The 24,077-nt window shown below is 37.5% G+C and overlaps 1 protein-coding gene across 4 annotated transcripts; it reads left to right on the top strand.

Annotated features, from left to right (window-relative positions):
• The first annotated feature begins 2,250 nt into the window (after nt 1-2,250).
• On the top strand, nt 2,251-8,904 carry LOC131957032 (uncharacterized). 4 transcript variants are annotated; one of them, XM_059321731.1, is made up of 5 exons: nt 2,251-2,400; nt 3,141-3,266; nt 3,889-4,326; nt 5,029-5,211; nt 5,714-8,904. In XM_059321731.1, exons 3-5 carry the CDS (start codon nt 4,195-4,197, stop codon nt 7,373-7,375), a joined length of 1,977 nt encoding a protein of 658 aa, XP_059177714.1. In that variant the 5' UTR covers nt 2,251-2,400; nt 3,141-3,266; nt 3,889-4,194; the 3' UTR covers nt 7,376-8,904. The 4 variants fall into 4 exon arrangements, with proteins under 4 accessions (XP_059177714.1, XP_059177715.1, XP_059177717.1 ...); XM_059321732.1 differs by having other exon boundaries at nt 3,118-3,266; XM_059321734.1 differs by lacking the exon at nt 3,141-3,266 and having other exon boundaries at nt 2,280-2,323.
• Nucleotides 8,905-24,077: the final 15,173 nt, after the last annotated feature.

Here is a 24,077-nt window from a genome sequence, read left to right as displayed (position 1 = left end):
TTTTTTTCCAGAAAAATACCTGTTATGTGATAAAGAAAATAGTATAGAGACTAATAGTGCAATCAATTTACCCAACCTTTCAGAACCGCCAAAAATTTAAAGAAAAATAAGAAGAAATTAAGAATTGTAAAGCCATTTCTTTATTTTGCTCTATACCGCATTGCGCAATGGACCAGCTTAATAATAAATAAAATAAGCAACCCCTACCTCCTTCGTGTATTTGCACCATTCCTACCACTCAATCAACTCTAGTCGACTCCCCTGTGTAAAATATTTGTTTCTTTTGGGTTTTCTTTTATTTTTCCGCTTGCTGTGTCCAACACATGCCTACAATAATAGCACACTACATGGCCATGGTATTCGGTATTCGCTCACGTTCCATGATCTACTAGTCCTTTAAACCTATTATCAAGTATTATCCTATGCCAATAAATATATTCGTTTTTTCTCTCTGATACCTTCATTGTTCACTGTGATTGGAGAATATATTTTGTGTATTTTCCATGGGTATTTTTAGATTCAACCTCAATGTTGTTATCCAACGCTAACTCGTATAGATTATAGATCTACACACACATAAGCGGAAGAAATAGATCTTTGCGATTTGTGTTAGTCCTACTGGAGAATTAGAAGGATTCTAAGTGCAGCTCCAGTGCTTGGCTTTTTTTACAAGCTTTTATTTAACTCACTTCCTCGTCAGTCGTCAGTCGTCAGTCTAGACGGAAACGCAGAAGTGAAAATTCGAACAGTTCTACTTGACCGATACGATTCAAAGTTAGCACGTGGGTCAAGACATGAAGACAATGCAATCTGAAACTAAATTTTTACAAGCTTTTATTTAACTCACTTCCTCGTCAGTCGTCAGTCGTCAGTCTAGACGGAAACGCAGAAGTGAAAATTCGAACAGTTCTACTTGACCGATACGATTCAAAGTTAGCACGTGGGTCAAGACATGAAGACAATGCAATCTGAAACTAAATTTGACTTAAATGGATGCCTAATTATTTTTTTATAAATTAATTAAAATTTGGACCGAATTAGTAGGCATGTCTAGCCAACCACACCACACGCGTCATCAATAGCTGCGCCATCACGACCACGTAATGGCTGCGTTCAAAAACCATTGCGCGCCTACTGAACGTGATATTCAGTAGGCGCGCAATGGTTTTTAGTCATGTAACTCTATTGTAGATAAAACATGTAAAGTACTGAAAAAAAATTCATAAAAAACGTTTTAATAACAAGCTTTTATGTAATGATGCACTAAAAAGTAGAAAATAAATTATAGACTACTATTTAAATAACTATAAAGAAAAGCGTGGGTGTCTTCCTTAACATTAGTAAAGGTATCCAATAGATACTAAAGTGACCCACGCTTTTCTTTATAGTTATTTAAATAGTAGTCTATAATTTATTTTCTACTTTTTAGTGCATCATTACATAAAAGCTTGTTATTAAAACGTTTTTTATGAATTTTTTTTGTCAGCTGTGCTACTGCTAGATCTAGATCTAGATATGGTAATAAAAGTGACAGATTATCTAAGATAAGTCAGGAAGATATTCACGCCGTTGGATTACTGGTTACACGAATATTTTAAATTGTATCCGTGTATTTTCTTTAAATACCGAAATGTAGAAAATACTTTTAATCATTAAATGTAAATGTACATGCTAGGCCTGTTTAGTACTTTGCGTCAGTATCGCTGACAACTATGCGTAGGATAATATAGATCTAGTAAATAATATTAATAGATCTAGTTATTAATTTAGTAGCCGATAGAGGGAGTAAACTATACAAGATCTATATAGGAGAGACACTAGTACTGTGTCAGTAGTCTCTTTATCTATCAAGTAGTAGGCCCCCTGCGTGTCATTTTATTTATTTATTTATTTATTTTTTGCTTCAAACATAACATAAAATACAACACTCGGAATCAGTTACGTTTAAATGAAGAAAAAAGAGCATAGGAACATCATGACTGAAAATATTAGATTTATTTGTTTTAGGGCCACACGAGGCCCTCGGGCCCAATGTGTGTAGACTACAGGTTAATGTGTAACCTACTATAAAACTGACAACACATTTCGAAGATGAAACAATTTTTTTCTTCTTATAGATCTATTTCTTTTGGGTTTGGCCTTAGTAAACAATTTTATGAAGTGACTCATTAACATTTTAATTGATTACAATAAGTCGCAATAAACCCAACGCCGACTCACTTAAGAGCAAAAGGGCGATGGGAACGGGGAATTCCCTAACCTAACTACAAACTGGGTCGCCATTTGTTCGAGTGTGTAGCAATGGAATTACTGCCTTATTTGTGTAAATAATCTGGAAAAAAATCCTTGTTTTCTTTACTTCCTTTTGAGATTCTCTCCAATTGATTTAATATGTTTTCGGTATGTAGAAGTATTTAATCTCTAAATAACAATTAGATCTACACTTGGCCTGTGTAAGTGTTAGTTTCAAGAAGAATAGTACTTTTAGTTAGTAGACCTAGATCTAGATCTAGATCTAGGCCTATTTTTTAACTATTTTAAATTTTTACTCAATTTTATTTTTACTGTTTTAGTATTTTACTTAGAAATCTAGTTTTTTAGACAGAGACAACTACACTACTACACTATCTGGATGCTATGTCTATACTATTGAATATTGGAGGATAGATAAGATCTAATTTATAAAGTTAAATAAAGTAGATTGCTTAGATTTTAGATCCTAGACTTAACTACAATAACTAAACTAGACTACCTAGATTCTAGATCTAGAATCTAGATCTACTAGTCACAACAACTACCTAGTCAACCTACCTAGTCAGTCCTAGTCACACACTGACTGTCTGGGTGTAGTTCTTCTAGATCTAGTACTAGATCTCTAGAAGGTTGCCGACCCCTGTCCTATCTAGATCTAGAATCTAGTAGCTAGATCTAGCAATCTAGATTGAAAATTCTAGATCTAAAATCTAAAAAGAGACTAAATCCAGCTCATGAACAAATGTTTTGTTTTAAATTCTTCTTTTTTTTTCATTTCATTGAAGTTAATAGTTGTATAATATATAGTAGATTTAGGCCTAAGCAATTAAGACTAATTTCATTTCACGATTTATTTTTTATTAGAAGATTGATACACTGTTTTCCAGAGCTGAGGACCAACAGATCGGAAGAGAAAAATAGTCTATAGTGCAAATCTTTTTAATTATGTCCTACTTAACGAATAACGTGTAACCTGTTGAATCAAGCTATTTAGTGATATTATAATTTCTGAAGTAAGTCCCTACCATTATTTTTAATTTCCTTGTTCTATGTACTTTCAGGCCTAGACACTAGACGTCACTAAGACCCACGAAAAAAAAACAGATATACACTACACTCTCTGACTTGTCAGTCAGTAGAACAGATAAAGTAGAGTTTAGCTGTTTCTGTGACTTTGGCATGTGAAGGGATTGTGTGATCAATTCTATGCCCAGCTTAATTGACTTTCCGTAAATAGGGTTTAGTACCTTGATTAGACTCATGGACGTCCTAAAGTCTCAATTCCCATAGAAATGCAGTTATGAGATAAATATTATAATCTATAGAACATCCATTTTATTTCAGACAATGTTGTCTTAGTTGACAACCTTATTTGAGTAAAGATCCATTTCATTTTAAAGTTGTAAAGGCCCAAACAGTTTGTTGCATTGTGTGCATTCAATTGTATTAGAATATTAATACACAGATTTGTATAAAATTGTCTTTTGTGATAGAGTTTGTTTTTGTGTTTGTTACACAATTTAGCAGAATTTGCTTTTATTATTTTTTTAAAATAAAATTGTTTGTCTGTTTTGTTTTGTTTTTTTTTTAATTTTTTTGACCATTGGATTAATTATATTTTATTTCTTATTTCAGAGAAAGATGTCCTTTAACTACAGAATACATGGTTCTGAATCTAATGTTGTCCATCGGTTGGATTGTAGCAAATATGCTGCACCATTTTCTTATTGGCTATGGTGCTGTAATATTGTAATTATTTGATAGCGAAGAAAGTTTTAAAATGGATACTTCACCACTGATGGTTGTGTGAAAGTAAAGAATATAAATTTTCAAAACTATTGTTTTCTTAAATTCAAGTGATAAATTTCATTAATGGTTCATGTGATAGTAGCCACTATTAAAATGCTTCTTGATTAAAGTGATATTAGACTGCATAATACAATGGAAGCAGTGCATCAAGCAAGAAAATTGTACATTAAAAAATACCAACATTGCCAGGCTTCATTTTCAGAAGAAGACAAGGAACTACTGGATGTAAACATTCAGCGCTTTATTTATGTGTCTGTCAAAGAGGTCTTGTATATTTTTGTTACATTTTTAATTTTTTTTTTATTATAACCATGATTTAAAAGAAACACATATAGGTTCTGTAGTATACTACAAAAAAAACCTGACCGCATTAGAATGTGACTCACATTGATGACACATTGTCTCTCATCTTGAGTTGTGACTGTGTCAAAAAGAAAAAGTTATCTTCCACCCCCCCCCCTTCATATAACACTTATAAAAGCAACCTTTTGTAATTAACATAACAACAGTTTATAGGTTTATAGTACAAGCTAGTGTTCTCTTAATCAATATTTGTAAAATCATTCAAATATTTTATATCAAGTGTTACTCTCCTATCAAAAAGATTGAAAATTAGCTGCACTCTCTATCAAAGACGATTAAAAAGGGATAGCCAAATGAAACTAAAACAACAGACAATAATTGTTATAAACTTATTTGTACTATCTGACTAAATCACTAATCATAGAAGTCTAAATTCAACACTAGTGTTATATGCATGAAGTCTGATTGTTATTAATTGTTGCTTTGAGACTTTCTTTTAACAGTCACTGATTTGTTCAGTCCAGCACAGATCAAACATTAAAACAAGTTGTAGTTCAATTAGGCACATAGTGGGCTTGTTAAAGCATGAAATCGAGCCCAAATCTGTAGATTAGAGGTACAAATTATGCAGTCATTATTATTTTTCTGTGTTTTGAATTCCAGGTTTTTCCACCGTCTCGATTATTTTCATCACCAAGAATACTAGAGATATTAAAGAATGCTTTACGACAGCATTCTATACCAAATAATGAAGCGGATTCTGTTGCTAAAGCTTTTGAAAGTTTAGAGAAATATTTTCTCCTCTTAGTACTACAACCCTGGAAACCAGAGTTTAAGAAAATAAAGGTATGACACTATAAATAGCACATTAACATTACTTTTCTCTTAGGTTTATTATTGTATGTGCAGTGCAGTAACCAAAGTTATCATTTTTTTTTCCAGAAATTTTTATCATTAAGAGGTCATTATAGAAGTTGATAAATAGTTAACAGGAGATAATGATTTATCATAAAAAACTTTTCTTAGTTGATGGAAACTTTTCTCATTTTTCAAAGATATATTAAATGAATAAGATAGCTGTTTGAATTAATGCATTATCTTACAATGTTATGTATTGAACTTAAATGTTTATATGATTTTGAACATTTGTTGAAAAGATATATATATGATTGTTGAAATGAAGCTAAATATGATGGAATAATGTTGAATGTTGTTAAACATGATTATCGACCCCAAATGTTTGATACAAGTTAAACCCATTTGTTTGGAAAATCTTCAAATCATATTTACTATAGATATAATTTTTCTAAATTATATTTGTGAATAAGATTTTTTTTTTTCTTTTTAGATGTACGGTGGATTTTATAGGAGTAGGATAAAGTCTGTGCTACCAGACTGTGAGTTTATGTTTGAAAGCGCAGGTTACACCATTTCTACAGATACCTGTATCATGATACATGACGGTAAAGTAGAAAAAGATGCTCTACTGCTTCTCGCATTTGATTGTAAAATATGTTTTGTGCTATGCAGAACTATTGCTGATCATTATAGTAAGATAAAAGGTCTAGGATTTTCTTTGAATGAGGCGGTGTCAAATATTTTACATAATGAATGGTCCAAAGACAGCAGGCCACAAGTGCATTACGTGAATGGTCATTTGGTGGATATTTCTAGCAATATGAAGAATTTTGATTTAGGGCCGCCTGCTTTACCAAAACGAGAACCCATTTCCAATAATTTAAATGGGATACCTAATAGAATGCCAGTTAAAGGCAGTGAAAGTATATATGGTGCACCATCTGCTGCTCTTAGGCTTCGTAATGTGTATCTACCCCCATCTTCTCCTCTAGCTGCTAGTAATGATATTGTTGGCATTGTGCCTCTAGTTGAAGAGATTTTACCCGAGTTGCCGCAGGGCACTTGTGAAGAACACATCATGGAGAGCATCAAAGCTTTAGAGAAGCAGAACAGCCCCCAGCAGTCTGTAACGTTGATGGGGCAGGCCTCGCTGGAGCCGCAACAGAAAGAGGATTGGAAGTGGCTCAGGACAGCGGTACCAGGCCACTACCCACAAAAACCCCCACCACTCCCTTCGCATGTGGGGAAGCTAGAACTGTCCAGCAGTTTACCCACCCCACCTTTGCAAGGGTATACAACAGTTCCCATTCGTTCAAGGATAGGCTCTGCCTTGTATGATGGTTCGTACGACGAAGGAATCGACGGAGACGTGCACAAAATGTATACCCCTTACCCACAAAGTGTAAAGTACACATCGGTACAACAGCAACAAATACATCCTAAATATCCTGGGGTCTCCCAACCATCTTTTACTGACCAAGGATATCGTACAAGTGATCCCTTTAGTTCTCCTATATCGTCTAGTAGTATTCCCGCCCAGCAAACTATATACCAGGCTCCTAACATTTTAACTGACGGAATACCTTCTTACAGTTATAGACAGCCCTCCGCACCACCTCCTGTACCGTCTAGAGCGCTGAAACCTAATCTATCTGCAAAGAAAACAACAGAGGATTTTGCAGACGGTGATTCTTTTAATTCCTCATACACCCATTACCCCGGGACTTTATCCAGCGTAATTAGGTCTCACCCGCAGACTAATTTACTCATCAGCAGGCAGCCCAACGGCGGGGCTGCTACGTTGGCAGAACCACTGCTGCGCAGAGAGAAACAAATAGCTGGCAAGTCCAATTCATTACATTTCACCGACCCCAAGGCCTCGCTCCAGCAGCAGGCTCTAAACACTAGGTCAGCTCGGAGCATGGACATCAGCCTTCTAAGCTGGGACTGCAAGTCATGCACAGCGCACAACACAGGATTAGACATTATTTGCTCTGTGTGCTCTTGCAGCCGGCATGGCCCGGATGTGACCAAGCCCCAGTGCGGTCAAACCAAGAAGGCGTGCCCGGGCTGTACCTTGGAGAACGACTCCTCCAGGAATGAATGTGAAGCCTGCGGTGGGAAATTACAAGATCGGTTTACCTATGTGTGAAAAAATTTGTCTTTCTACTTCATTTTTTTTTTTTTTCGATTTGGAATATTCAGATGTGTTTAGTGGCCTATTCCAGAATCATCATGGATAACTGAACTCTGAATAGTTTCCTAAGTGTTGGTTTGAAAAAGTTTGTTGAGATTTTTGTTTTGTTTGTAGCTGTTTGAATTCAAACTGCATTAAATATCCTCTATTATTATGTGTGTATTATGTTCTGCTTAAAATGAAAAGAAGATGCTAATGAGGGACTTGCTTGAATACCCAGGTTAAATATAATGGAGGAAATGTCTTTTAAATCTGTAGTTGGTCAGAGATTCTGCAGATAATGGGCTGAACATTTACCATAGGTTTTTTCTTTCTATTTGATAATTGTACATATTTTCCCTGTGTATTTTGGTCACACACTTAAATGCATCTTTTAGAGCTGCTTTTCTAGAAGATACACTTAATTAGTGATATTGTAACCAAAGAATTCTATTTAAAACAAAAATTATTACGTCAATACTTTCTAACATTACATGCCTGATTTTTCATTGTTTTTGTTTTTAAAACTAAATACAGCATCTATACAGCCATTTTTAAATCTTTAGATCCAGGATTTGTCATCACTGAGCAACTTATTTTAACCTGTGTGTTAAAACAGACTGCCTGTTTACGTCTTTTAGAAATGGTGAGGGGCTTAGTAAACCATTTAGCCTGAAGTATTGGGCTGGTATAAAGGAAACCCCATTAGATGAATGAGTTTATAATTTTTAATTTGTTCAAATTGTGAGTGGGTGTGTAAAGAAGATGTATTTTTTATCTGTCTTAATTTACCAGCATTACAAGTGTTTGCAAGGTTGTCTGTCTAAATCAGCCTTACGATTTTTTAATTAGTCTCTTGCGTTTTCTTTTCTAATTACTACAAACGAAAACATAAAATGAAATGTTTCTAAAAATAAATTTAACAAGAGAAAATTTTAAAGTCCAATTTTCTAAAATGTTTCAATAGGGTACTTATTTTTTTATTTTTTTTCATTGAAAGAATGTAGGTAACTGTTTTTTCAAAGAAATCAAACACAATAACATTTGAAGTGGTAAAATTGTGTTGGAAAAACCAGGAGCATATGTGTGTTGGCCCTACAGTAACATCTGTTCTTAGATAGGATAGTGTCAGAACTGTTTTTTTCTTCTTGAAAAATAATAACCATTGATTTTTTTTTTTTTACAATAAAATTTTTTTGTTTGAGAAGAAAAAAAAACCAAGAATATACATTATAAAGTAAAGATTTAATTAAATGAGATGTATCTGTTGTTGGGTCTGGTGCAATGTCTGTCATAAGATGTATCTCATGTTGTGTGCCTGATTGTATATATGATTCTGCCTGTAGAAGTTCTATTTTTTTCATAGTGACTGCCCCCCCCCCCCTCCCCTCCCACCCTCACGTCCATGCTTTCAATGCTTAGACCCTCAGCCTGTCCTGTATACTGATGTTTTGTATAAAAACAAAATGTATTTGTTAATTTAAATTAAAACATGTATATCCAGTATCTTATTTGTAATTTTTAATCATATTTAATGATAGAGATGAATTCATGATTGAACTTTGTTTACCCATCAGTTACTGACTATTGACCTCCATATCATTTATATGTGTGTGCTATATATTTTGTTCTTATAGATCTGTATTCGTATCTTCTGGGTTATCTCCTGGAACCCTCCCCCCCTCCCCCCCATTTTACCACACTCAGGTGCCATCCCTTGCAGGTGAAACAGTAGAGCCGGTCAAGTTGTTTTCTTTAACCTTATTGTCTACTGACTTGATGGTTCCGAGTTTAACCAGTTTACACAATAGTGCTGAATTACTATTTCCCTTTTTTTTTCTTTGTGGATTCTCTTTGTTGTCGTGTGACCTAGGTCAAAGGTCAAGTCGTTGTTTTATTGCTGGGGTTTTGCTTTATTTATGTGCTTCGGTGTCTCTTTCTGTTCAAGGATCGTCCATACATGACGTGGATTTAGATCTATACGTTGAATGGGATCGGCCATAACATATATCGCAAATTTTAATTTTTACTACCCCCCCCCCCCCCCCAATTGACGTCACTGAGTTCCATCCACCTCCCTAACCTAAAAATGTCTAATAATTATTTATTTTTTTTAGTGAATACTGCTTATCTTTTTTCTGAACTAAATCCCCCTATGTTACATCAGAACCCAAAAAAACACAAAGGTTTGTCTTGTATAAACCCACTCTGCATTTTTATTAAATGGCACAACTCCTAGAAAATTAGACATCGAACTAAAATTATTATAGCAAGCCTAATTGAATATGTTAAACCTCTTTTACGCGCACCTCGCCCACCCTACATCGAAAACCTGGCTATGCACCCAAAAATCGAACTTCAAAATGTGACCACATTATGACTAGTCGTGCTGTGCTGTCCGCTTAAGTGACGGTTTAATTACCCGCTAAGAAAATAGTTGTCCATACACGACAGGTTTTTTTTTTGACGATTTTACCTTACCTCCCCAAAAATTGACGTTATGCTTTATTCTAAGCCCCTGATCTTTTCCTTGTACGAATACTTCTTTTGAAACACAGATTTCTTGTGAGAATATTATCTTAGATGGGTCAACATCTGCTATGAGAATCTTTATGACAATTTGCAATTCTTCAATAACTACGAAATAGCTACATTTTAGGTTGCGATAATGTGGGGGGGGGGGGGGGGGGGGCGTCAATAAATTACATCATGCAATTTTTACCAGCAAACATACTGTTACCCTTTCTGACATTTCCCTTCCCACCTCTCCTTGTCACAAGTCTAATCTCACCTAGGAGTGACGTCATTTATTGATACCCCATAATCACAACTTTCTCTTGTATTGATCTCATTTAGCAGGAACCACTACAAGAACGGTGTCACAAGTTTGGCAACTTAAACCTTTGTCATCATCTTTGTCTTACACTTACAGAGTACAAGGGGCGGAGAGTACGTCCTTCTGTCTTTATTTTTCATTCTATCGAGATCATTCAACCACAGGCTAAGTCTTAGGGGTCATCCATAAATGACGTCACACTTTTTTGACGATTTTTTACCTCCCCCTCTCCCTTCCGTCACACATCGTCTAAAAAAAGCCAGACCCCCCACCCCCCAATGTCGTCACACCTCAGTCTTCAACATCCCCCACCCCCTCAAAATTGCAGTTGAAATATTTTTTTAAACCTCGATATTATAAAAAAAATCTTGTCTGAACTGCGTCAATTCTAGTATTTTAATCAATTCCTTTTAAAATGTATTAAAACAGTTTTCTAAAACGCGAAATAACGGCTAAAACTCGTTTTCTAATATTGCTTTTTTTACAATGCAAAAGTGTGACGTCACACCATCTGAATCCCCTGATCACACACCGTCACAAAATCATGGACAACCCACCCCCCCCCCCCTTACGAGTGTGACGTTATTTATGGACGACCCCCTTTAGTCCATTCGCTACTGCATGACAGAGGTTGCAGCATCATCAAGCAGTACCTCGACCACCTGTATTGTATTGCGACTCGGCTGATCCTCGGGGATTCAAATCACCTTGCCCAGAGCTTGTTGGTACTTGTGACGCGCGCTCTACAAAAGATCTCAACCCTGTGACAACTCATATTGCGCTGGGAAGTGGTTTCTAGTGTTTTCCTTCCCCGTCGGAAATTTATCGGTTCTAATCCCGGCCGTATTTGGGTTTTTCAGAATGGAGGGGGGGGGGGGCTGCCGGACCTACCTGGTAAATAATACCACCACATACATTTTTGTCTACAAAGCCACGAACACAGACTTCTCCCCTAAGACAAGGACATGAAAGTCTGTTTTCTTGTTAAAGAGAGTGCCATTGGCGGATAGACAAAGGAAAACGTTCAAATGACGTGTCTTTAAATGGGTACATTGATGAGGTTGATTAAAAACATTCGGATTTATCTTTAGGCAGTTTAAGGCATAGCGTTTGCATCCCCGTCCGTTCCGTGTCTAAGCTCTTAGGTTTGATTTTGTTAGCTAATCAATGGCGCCATCTGTCCTAATGTTCATGTCATGTATTTTTGTCCAATCGTATTCTGTCAATATTTGTGTCATCTCTTTGATAAACAAAAGCGCAGCTGCATGCGTGTACATCCTAGGGCAACATTCAACCTGTTGTTAAATCGCAGGTCCACATACAGCCAGTGGGCTGCGTACCTTTTGTATTCTAGATCAACATTCAGCCTACATTCGTCTGTCTTTCTGTTGTTATATCCTAGATCAACATTCAGCCTACATTCGTCTGTCTTTCTGTTGTTATATCCTAGATCAACATTCAGCCTACATTCGTCTGTCTTTCTGTTGTTATATCCTAGATCAACATTCAGCCTACATTCGTCTGTCTTTCTGTTGTTATATCCTAGATCAACATTCAGCCTACATTCGTCTGTCTTTCTGTTGTTATATCCTAGATCAACATTCAGCCTACATTCGTCTGTCTTTCTGTTGTTATATCCTAGATCAACATTCAGCCTACATTCGTCTGTCTTTCTGTTGTTATATCCTAGATCAACATTCAGCCTACATTCGTCTGTCTTTCTGTTGTTATATCCTAGATCAACATTCAGCCTACATTCGTCTGTCTTTCTGTTGTTATATCCTAGATCAACATTCAGCCTACATTCGTCTGTCTTTCTGTTGTTATATCCTAGATCAACATTCAGCCTACATTCGTCTGTCTTTCTGTTGTTATATCCTAGATCAACATTCAGCCTACATTCGTCTGTCTTTCTGTTGTTATATCCTCCTAGGTCTATATTCAGCCTATCGTCTGTCTGTTGTTATATCGTAGGTCTACATTCAGCCTATTGTCTGTGTGTCTGTTGTTATATCCTAGATCAACATTCAGCCTATCGCTGTCTGTTGTTATATCCTCATAGGTCAACATTCAGCATATCGCCAACCTGTTATATCCTCATAGGTCAACATTCAGCCTATTGCCTGTCTGTTGTTATATCCTAGGTCTACATTCAGCTTATTGTCTTTTGTTATATCCTAGGTCTATATTCAGCCTATCGCCTGTCTGTTGTTCTATCCTCCTAGGTCAAGATTCAGCCTATTGCTGCCTTAACTTTACCTCCTATTCGTTCCCATGATTTGATAAAGATAAACCTTGCTCTACCTGACACCCTTACCTGTGTCCTTGCTAAACAGTGTTGCTGTTTTAAGGAATCAGTTGCATGGCATTTTCCTGAAAGTAATTATGCGAGCCTGTGTCTATGGCACAGGCAGATGGCGTTGTTAGGAAGGTTGGATCACCCATCTACCCCCATAATGAAATCTTTCTCACGTTAATGGCCACGGCCTGTTCGTATAGCTATCAGGAATTTTTGGTTCGAAATTTTGACCGTCATAATACTGTACGTTATATGCAGGGGTATACTGGGCCTTTTGGACACAGCCAGTCCACCACTAGTTTATATATATATATATATATATATATATATATATATATATATATATATATATATATATATATAATGTGTTTGTGTGAATGCTTCTCCATAACAAAATCCTGCCGCTGCCACAGTTGTTTCCTAAAACTAGTCCTAATATTACAATGTCGGATTGTGTTTCGGAAAATGGGAGGGGTTGGCTAGTCTCAAGTAACTGTTGAAACTAGACACTGACACGATAGGCATGTTTTAAAAATTCACCCCCATTCTCCCCCCGCCCTCCATCTCTCCTTCAAATAATGTAATCCTGGTTCGCAGTTTAAAATACTTAAATATGATTTTTCTCTTTATAAAACACATTAGCAGAAGGACAGGTCCACAGTTGTTTCTTATAATGTGCTGTGTATGTTGCCTATATACTTTCTATTGAACAATAATTTGTAGGCCTATTAAGATACAGGACCTGTTTTGACAACTTGTTCTGTATAAGTCATATGAACAGTGTGTTCTGTATATGTATAATATTACTGTATACTCTCTGTCTGTAAAATCTATGTAGAGCCTACTATAATTTGTATGTCTATTCAATGATGAAGGGCCGGTTTTGTGTGTTCTGTAAATGTAAACTTCTAGTTGTTTGGGAAACCTGAGTTATATAAGATGTATCGATGTAGGGTCTGGTTTGCTCAGTTGTTAATATCAAAGCCGTTTCAACACAAATTTTCATAACCCACGATTGCTACTCAATTTTTTAGTTTTTGATTGCTTGTATTAAGGAAAAAGCAGAAGTAAAGTATCCTTTCAAAATAGTTCACCCATAGGGCAGATGTAGTGCTCATATGTTTGTCTGTGGCTCATTGAGTCAAATTTTGAAAGCGTTTTAAACTGGCATCAAACTAATCATTCAGGGTCTAGTGAAGAGGAAAAGTCTATATAATACAGACCTAATTACTTAAAAACGCACCAAGTGTTAATAAAATAGCGTACTGTTGTTTTATCAGTCATATCAACATCTAGCCGACCCTATATTTAAAAAAAAATAGTTATACTTTATCTGAATAGGTTTCATAAAAACAACCATTAAGTATACGATTGTGAGCCCGGTTAATAAATAATATGATATTTGTAGATCCGATTTGACTTCCAATATTTCTAGACTACTTTTGGCTTTTTGGTGTTTTTTCTTAAGGGACTGAAAGTTTTAACGGAGACGGGCCCCGACTCTCATTTAATTCATGTTAAAATAGCCTACAAATTATAGTACATTTTCCGTTGATGGTGGTCTTGTTGTCCAATGATATCGCTCCAGTTTGGTCTCAACACCCCAAATTCAATCATTATATCAAATGTGAGTAGGACCAAGGGCTCGTGCACATGACACACACGAGGTTTGCCCCACCCCATGCAATAAACATTATCCACATCTTTTTTTTAGATCACCATCACTCATAATACATCACTTGATACCAACCCAATCCTCACTTTCCCCACCCCACCCCAAAAACATGCCACAAATTGATTTTTTAAAAAAAAACTATGTTAATCATGTTGTTTTACGGGAATAACTTGTCACGTCGCCACTTAATAATAGTTTTGTCTTGTGTTAGTATTTATAAAATTATTTAAATAACATAATAATAATAATGAAAATCAAAGGCTGTGTTGTATAACATTCCTCTATATCACTATCCCACATAGCACGATCTAACAAAATAAATCACCACATCCCCACATAACCCGATCTAACAAAATACTAAATCACTAGCTTGGCTAACACCCCACATAGCACGATCTAACAAAATAAATCACCACCACCCCACATAACCCGATCTAACAAAATACTAAATCACTAGCTTGACTAACACCCCACATAGCACGATCTAACAAAATAAATCACCACCACCCCCACATAGCACGATCTAACTAAACCACCACCACCCCACATAACCCGATCTAACTAAACCACCACCACCCCACATAACCCGATCTAACTAAACCACCACCACCCCACATAACCCGATCTACCTAAACCACCACCACCCCACATAACCCGATCTAACTAAACCACCACCACCCCGCATAACCCGATCTAACTAAACCACCACCACCCCACATAACCCGATCTAACTAAACCACCACCGCCCCACATAACCCGATCTAACTAAACCACCACCACCCCACATAACCCGATCTAACTAAACCACCACCACCCCACATAACCCGATCTACCTAAACCACCACCACCCCACATAACCCGATCTAACTAAACCACCACCACCCCACATAACCCGATCTAACTAAACCACCACCACCCCACATAACCCGGTCTACCTAAACCACCACCACACCCTCTGCATGTACCTTAAATCCATCAATAGTTTCACGTCCTGTTTATGTACACAAAAGCCAATCAGCTGGTGTTCTGTACTCGCTATCAAAGGCGAGATTCTACAGGGATCCCCATGTCGTTACTCACCAAGACCAGAAATCCCTGGGTGGGAAAATCCTGATTTACTCAGCTTTTCTGTTATACTGCGTGGCAAGGTTTTTTTTTTTTTGGTTGCCATTTTCGATAAGGGAGGAGGTGTGGGGGACTGTGGCTATATTGTCATACGCCCGCTTTTTTTTAATTACCAGTTAATAATAATTGTTGTAATGTTGTAACGCCTGCTTATTGATTTGTAAATATCGGTTGTTTATTGATGTTTGGATAGTGTTTGCTGATGTATGTGTATATAATAAAGGGAGCATATATATGAACATTTGTAAAATAAGTATGGGCTACGTAGGCCACTAGATGTATGGCTATGGATGGTCCCCTTTTCACAATGAATTCCACCACATAAAATAACAAAAAAAACAACAAAAATACAGTACGAACTGGAAAAAATATATATCTACATAACATTTCTCGACACTCTGCTCCCTCAAATAGCTCATCGAAACAAATGCTAAACATTAGTGTATGACTTAACATTTCAAATACTTCTTTTATTAATGTTTACGTCTAAGTGTGTGTGTGTGTGTATTTATAGCCTATATCTTATATGGGCCTATATACGTCTGCATGTATTTATAATGCGTAGGTCTACGTGTGTGTGTATGTGTATATATAGTTACGTGTATATCATAATCTTTTCCCGTTTGTGCCCAAGACATATGGGGCAGATGAAGTAGAATTCATCTGTTTCAATGACTTTGGCAATACAAGGATACAATGTGGTCAGCACTATGTTTCCCTAACATGAGTTAGGTAATCATATATATATATATATATATATATAAATGTATGTATATATATATATATATATATATACATTTATATATATATATATATATATATATATATATATATATATATACACAATTTTATTTTTATAGGCCCTGCATGCCAATTTACAGACCCTATAGGCTTACATAGATCTATGTATTATAGGGATATAAGTAGGGTTTTTCTGTGTCCCTTCACATTGTTTTTAAGTGCAATAACGTGTTGTTCTGCATAAAAGACAGTGTAAACCCCCCCCCCCCAACACACGCACCCTACACATTAGGCACAGCTTCCTTGAGATATGCATTTATATTGCTATGCTATTTTTTGTTAAACCCATTCCTACACTTAACGTATAGTTGCCATTACCGATCGGCTGTTTCGCCTTTCCAGAGCTGTTGAAGTTAAAGCATAACTTTAAACTTCCTGGTACGACCTCTCAAACCTAGCATTGATTCAGCTGAATGTTAGCCACTACCTGTTCGGCTGCAGCCTGTCATTGGTTATTCATGGAGCCGCTGGTTAATAGTTATACTATGCACACATGGTTCAAGGCTGCGACTATGGGTGGTTTAGTTTAGAGGCTACACACCAGACGTTTAGTCAGAAGTCGATATTAATAACTTTAGTAGCATGAGCTTACTAATACTATAGGCCTAGGTGAAGGGTGGTGGAATTGTGATTTCTTGATTGAAGTGTATCTGTCTCGTGATCTCTACGGGCGCGTTTCCAGTAGTGTAGCAATGGTGGGGACAAAAGTTAAATGAATTAGGGCAAGGATACATAGTTTCTCTAAGTTTGGATTAGAAACTTAAATATAGAGGCGTGGCGACCCATTCCGAGGCGAACTATCCCAAGTTAATCATGATGGTTAAAAAAAGCGCTTCCCCCCCCCCCCCTCCTCCTGTTGGAAAGGTTGATGGCGATTTTACTTAACATTTTCTATTGTGTTGCCACGCAATTGATGTAGAAAACAGGTTAAATCAGAAATCAGTGTGTAGCCGTTTATTTTCGTAATCTTTACTGTGAATAATTTATTACTTCAGCTTAAAATGAGCTTTTTAATTATTATTTTTTCTACTTCTTTTGGCGTCCCCTTAAGACAGACGCCCGTGCGGCCGCCATACCCGTTCTCCCCTAGCTACGCCACCACACAATCTAATTTAATCTAAACAAAGTCCAGGACCTCAAAGCATTAGCTAGACCTACTCTACCTATTTGGTTTGGGGGTTTCCCCCATAATTTAATATTTACACCAATATATTTTGAATATTACGTAGATCGAGGTTAAGGCAACAAGTTTGTCTATTTTTAACCTTGCGGTTTTATAGGAAACACCGATAATATGGTCAAGTATCAACATGGTTATTTCCGTGTTTGTATAGCCGTACCGAACCCTAGAGTCGCAGTTGACAGCATCATTGTGTAAAGACAGTACTGTCAACATTGGGACTCTGAAAGTGTTGGAGATCCTTAAACTGCGGTATGTACACGATGGGACAGGCCATCTGCGTACGAGGGGATGGGCGAGGGTGGGACGGAATCTTGTGTGGTCACAAATATTTAATGAATGAACAACAACAAAAATTCCTACTGCATGCCGTCTCCACCCTGAAGATTTTGTGATAACGGATGCCTGGTGTCGACTGGGCCGAATAATAAGCCTATCGCTACTCCAGGAAGACCGAATGAGATGTATTGTATGAGACCAACGCCACTTCGGGTAGTACTGCGTGAACAAGGCCAAACTGAGATATGAAGCCCAGTGTTACTTGATGCGGTAGCCTTCATTCATTCAGATGTTTTGTCGTTGTTACATTGTTGCAGTTCTTCGTGTGTGTAACGTACTAAGGGTCTTTAGAAATTAGGGACAAATTATGTCTTCTGATAGACTTACTTGTAGTGTGTATGGGTTATTATATTTTATCTTGGAAATGCACACGCTGTTGTTTTTTATTAGATTTTGTATGTGGCTAAGCTAGATATAAATGAATTAAATGTTAAGCCTATCCGGCACAGAATGCGTTTTTATTTAACTTAAGGGAACAAAATTGGAAATGAAACAAAAGGTTTTACCCTCAATAAAACTTAGCAATAACCACTAATCAATCAATTAGAATTATTAATGTTACATTCCATTCATACGTTATCTCTGTAGTTTCGTTACATTTTACAGTTAACTGCACTTGTGGTTGAGGTTTTCTTAGAAAATAGTTTTCCAGGAATTTACGCTATATTCACAAATATAGCGGCGGTGGGGTGGCATTTTTTTTTTTTTTTGCTTTGACCTGATAACAAAAGCTGTTCAACCTGAACGGTCAACTTAGTAGATAAAATAGCTAGGATATTTTTTTTTCAATCAAATGTGGATAGATGAAATCCCGCCGTGGTGCTGAACTACTCAACGCGAGATAAATAACAGGTGCGCGTCAACAAATTTGTAGGTTGTTTTTTTTTCGCGACGACCACGGTGAATCACTTGTGGTGCTAGGCGCACTTTTACTTTACTCCACCATCAAGCCCAGCACACACGTCTACCTGTTGTGTGTAGACGTGAGCTGCTCCAGCCGAGGTCCGGCCACATCATGCCCAAATTATCTCGCTCAGTTTCGTCTTGATTGCTCCCTACACCCCAAAAATCAGATCAACCTGATTTCAGTTTTTTTTTTTTTTTTACTTCCCACTCGTCAAAACCACTCCACTTCAAACTGGAAACATAGACGTTCAACCATTAAATTTAGACACACACAAACTACCTTCCTCAATGACGAAGTTGATGGGAAAATCCTTGAAGAATGTGAGTGATCATTCTTCTTCCCCTCCCCCATCTCCCGAGGGTTGCGCTATTACTAAAATTAAAACCTGTTAAAAATGTTAAAACTTTAAAAATTCTACCCACCCTTAGAGATATTTCCGATTTTTTTTCTATTTCTGTAAAAAAATGTTGGCGGGGTACGGTTGCCACTTAACACAATTGGGGAGGGGGAGTGGTGGAAGAAATCCAATCCGCATAATTGTTCTATGACGCATAGAACATAGCCACGATCTATCCTAGCTATATAAGCCATATACATACAGGAACTGTTTAAGTTAATCGCCCGTACCTGCACACTTCCGAGCGACCCAAAAGTGTATAGAGAAGTAGACATAAGACTATTAACTTCAAACCCTAATGTTATCACGAATGTTTGAATATTTAAGCCTGGGGCTGGTATGGGGAATTCCCTAACACTGTATGACTCATAGGCTTTTAACACACCAGTGAAGCAGTGTTATTCGCCAGTATCTAGGGCATAGTTCGGATATTGTAGCCTCGTGCCAAAAAGGTTAATTATTTTAGCTTTAAAAAATGCAAGCAGCTCAAGATTTTTTAATTTTTTTTAAAGACCTCTTGATAAATAAATAAAAGGAAGCCAGCAAAAGACAAGGCATAAATTTAAAATGAGAGTTGTTTAAAATGGTTGCATACTTCTAGGCCCACAAAAGCACCAGCAGCTGTAAAGTTAACCTGACCTATAGGTGATCACACATTCTGTACCACTGTACTAGTATGAGTAACAGAGCACATAACACAGCAATAATTTTTATGCTTAGTTTATTTTGTAAAGTAGCAATACACATGATTCACTAATCTTGCACAAAGATAGGGTAACAAACAATTACAAGGATCATTCCTTAAAAAGTAGATAAAACGCCTTTCTTATCAAACGTTTAAGATAATTTCTGATTCAAACGATTACATATTTTTTTTAAATTATAGCAAAGTGCCACTGTACAAAATCTACCAACTTAATGGGCAACATTTGAGTTGTCTAGCTGCAACCACCTTGGTGTCGTCATCCACATACTACTTCATCAACACTACTTCAGTTGTTACAACCTCTTCTATAGTAACACCCACTTTTAGTGGCAACTGGCAACACCCACCTTTAGTGGCAACACCCACCTTTAGTGGCAACACCCACCTTTAGTGGCAACTGGCAACACCCACCTTTAGTGGCAACACCCACCTTTAGTGGCAACATGTGGCAACACCCACCTTTAGTGGCAACATGTGGCAACACCCACCTTTAGTGGCAACTGGCAACACCCACCTTTAGTGGCAACTGGCAACACCCACCTTTAGTGGCAACACCCACCTTTAGTGGCAACTGGCAACACCCACCTTTAGTGGCAACTGGCAACACCCACCTTTAGTGGCAACACCCACCTTTAGTGGCAACTGGCAACACCCACCTTTAGTGGCAACTGGCAACACCCACCTTTAGTGGCAACTGGCAACACCCACCTTTAGTGGCAACACCCACCTTTAGTGGCAACTGGCAACACCCACCTTTAGTGGCAACTGGCAACACCCACCTTTAGTGGCAACACCCACCTTTAGTGGCAACATGTGGCAACACCCACCTTTAGTGGCAACTGGCAACACCCACCTTTAGTGGCAACACCCACCTTTAGTGGCAACATGTGGCAACACCCACCTTTAGTGGCAACTGGCAACACCCACCTTTAGTGGCAACTGGCAACACCCACCTTTAGTGGCAACACCCACCTTTAGTGGCAACTGGCAACACCCACCTTTAGTGGCAACTGGCAACACCCACCTTTAGTGGCAACACCCACCTTTAGTGGCAACTGGCAACACCCACCTTTAGTGGCAACATGTGGCAACACCCACCTTTAGTGGCAACACCCACCTTTAGTGGCAACTGGCAACACCCACCTTTAGTGGCAACACCCACCTTTAGTGGCAACTGGCAACACCCACCTTTAGTGGCAACATGTGGCAACACCCACCTTTAGTGGCAACACCCACCTTTAGTGGCAACACCCACCTTTAGTGGCAACACCCACCTTTAGTGGCAACTGGCAACACCCACCTTAAGTGGCAACACCCATCTTTAGTGGCAACTAGCAACACCCACCTTTAGTGGCAACTGGCAACACCCACCTTTAGTGGCAACATGTGGCAACACCCACCTTTAGTGGCAACACCCACCTTTAGTGGCAACACCCACCTTTAGTGGCAACACCCACCTTTAGTGGCAACATGTGGCAACACCCACCTTTAGTGGTAACTTTTGTGGCAACACCCATCTTTAGTGGCAACTAGCAACACCCACCTTTAGTAGCAATGTGTGGCAACACCCACCTTTAGTGGCAACGTGAGGCAACACCCACCTTTAGTGGTAACTTTTGTGGCAACACCCATCTTTAGTGGCAACTAGCAACACCCACCTTTAGTAGCAATGTGTGGCAACACCCACCTTTAGTGGCAACGTGAGGCAACACCCACCTTTAGTGGTAACTTTTGTGGCAACACCCATCTTTAGTGGCAACTAGCAACACCCACCTTTAGTAGCAATGTGTGGCAACACCCACCTTTAGTGGCAACGTGAGGCAACACCCACCTTTAGTGGCAATTTGTGTGGACTTAGACAGACACCTTCAGTGGTAATATCTAAGGTTATACCCATCTTTTGTGGGAACATCTACCTTCTATAAATAATACCCACCTTCTATAAATAATACCCACCTTCTACAGCAATACTGACCTCTAGAGGGAGAATTCATCTTCTCGAGCAACAACCACCTTTTATTTACCACACAGATCATCTGTGACACTACCAAACACCTCTAGGACCAACTCCACACTTTGCCCTGGCTATCCTGACTATCAAATGTAGCAAAGTGTCATTTCCCAAACATCAGCAGACATTGATCCTCCTCTGCTGTAGACAAAAACCTTTTCTTTCTCATCATAGACGTCACCTGGGAAATTGAAAAAATCCGGGGCAAAATAAGTTAAGAGCGTTGTCTTTGGACCATACATAAATGGCATCATGCTATTGTAGCATTGTCTTACGTTATCACAAAAAGCTGCCACCCCCTACCCCCAGAACAATGTAGCCAACTCTAACATCCTACTTATACACATATTTAAAATTCAGTATTTATATACATACATTATATATATATATATATATATATATATATATATATATATATATATATATATATATATATATATACACACATACAATGTATGCCACATCACATATGCCACATCACATTTTTAATCCCCCTCCCCATATAGTTAACCATCTCACCTATAAAAACTACCCCCCCACCCCCCCCCCCCCCCACCCCCCCCCCCCACCCCCCCTGGTACACAACATTATAATATGACAACCCATGAATTCACAGCAAAAGAATTAACTTTAATTTTCTCAAATACTAAATGGTGATAAAATACTTATGTTACATATTAATGCATTAATTATTTATAACTTTAACAAACTAACTTTCATTTTAAAAATTCTTTGAACTTATACATTGAATGAATGGATTTTAAGTTTTAGATTGGCTGTTGGTAAACGTGGGTTCGTTTTCAATGATACAATAAGGTCTAATCTATATTGTTTGAAAGTTGGCCTAATCAAATTCCTCGATCATTCTGAAATGTGAAAAAAGGTAGACAGTTCCACCCAAAAATGTGTGGTAGATTGAATATTTATTCTGCTTGGTGTAGTCAATGGGAATAAAGAAAAAATAATGTTGAAATGCGTTTACACTACTGTAAATTTATTTTTATTTCAATGCATAGGTCTTTTCCAAAATAACATGGGAAAAACACTGTGGTTTAGGGCTGATAATTTTAAAATTAGTCATTATTATGCAACTTCCTAGCCGTGCGGACCGCACCGGGTGACACCATTTAGGGGGTGACACCATTTAGGGGGGTGACACCATTTAGGGGGTGACACCAAGGCAAAAAATAGCAAAATATATAGAGAAATACTTGAGGGGGGGGGGGTGCAAATCGAAAACTTGAAAGTTTGTCCCCGGGAAGGGTCGCTACGCCTCTGGGGGGGTGACACCATTTAGTGTCGCACCGGGTGACACCCAACCTCGCTACGCCACTGTTCCTAGCACCAATTATGTAAACTATTTCTTGGAGCAGTCGATAGACAAATAGGATAAAACAAGTACTTACTGTTAAAAAATTTTTTAAAACTCCATCAGTTCTCGATCCAAATGAAATTTCATTACACAATTTCTGTTAAAAGAGTTGTTCAAATTGTAAAAAGATTTTTGGTGACATAAAAACATTTCTTTTCTACAAGGAAAAACCAAAGTACAAAGTATGATGTGTCAGATTCTAACAAGGCTGATGCATGTCCAATGTGATTTATAATTACCATTCCATGCAGTTTATCTACAGAAGACTAGCAGGTTGTGATGTAAATATACATGGGATGCTTTAGCTGACTTTAGGACCACTTTACTGCCCATGCTTCAAGCATGGAGGATTTGAGATTTGATTGTTGTATTTCACAAAGATCTGGAGAAAAAACAATATGCTTGTTGTAATTACAGCACTTACAACAATCAACTTTAGTAAGAAGTTTGAACATTTTGTCAATCAGTGTTAACTTTATCAAAAACATACAATTTTTACGTCAATAAATTAATGAAGGAGCTCAGCTAAAGGTAATAGCAGCTAGGTTAAAGTTAAATGAAGTGTAAAGCATAATCCAGTTGTGAGGTGTCCCAATTGTATCAGCTACTGTTGAGAGCCGTCCTCTGTATACAACATATACATACATTTATTACATACACAGGGTATGCAATATCACAGAGCCAGTTGATCAAACACATATATTGGTACATAAAAAATTTTATGAGAGAAAACTCTAAGCAGATGAAAAATATGCACTGCAAATATGACTTAAAATGGACAGCTGTCCATAGTCTTCATAAATATGGACCTAATTATTCTGAAACAACAAATCCACTTCTTACTTTCAAAATGGGGGTGCGAGGGTCAAATTGTTTGGGTAAGTTTTTATTTACATTTTACCAGAATAAGCATTTTAGTTTAACTGAGTTAACCTTTATCGTGTAAACTTATACAAAAAGTATGGTATTCTTTTATAGATTCATTAATATGAGTAAAACAAAAAATGGTATTTATTAGGTTGATTACTGA

The sequence above is a fragment of the Physella acuta genome, unplaced genomic scaffold, assembly GCF_028476545.2.
Source record: "Physella acuta isolate Inbredline_101_S28 unplaced genomic scaffold, ASM2847654v3 ptg001197l, whole genome shotgun sequence".
Lineage (NCBI taxonomy): Eukaryota > Metazoa > Mollusca > Gastropoda > Physidae > Physella > Physella acuta.
Note: the sequence above shows the minus strand (reverse complement) of the source record. Positions and strands in the feature narration are given on the sequence as shown.

What these genes read in the sequence shown, in the direction of transcription:
- LOC131957032 (XM_059321731.1), top strand. Translation starts at nt 4,195, where the DNA reads ATGGAAGCAGTGCATCAAGCAAGAAAATTGTACATTAAAAAATACCAA. An exon ending in TTTATGTGTCTGTCAAAGAG is followed by an intron (nt 4,327 to 5,028) that starts GTCTTGTATATT and finishes TTTGAATTCCAG; the next exon opens with GTTTTTCCACCGTCTCGATT. An exon ending in CAGAGTTTAAGAAAATAAAG is followed by an intron (nt 5,212 to 5,713) that starts GTATGACACTAT and finishes TTTTCTTTTTAG; the next exon opens with ATGTACGGTGGATTTTATAG.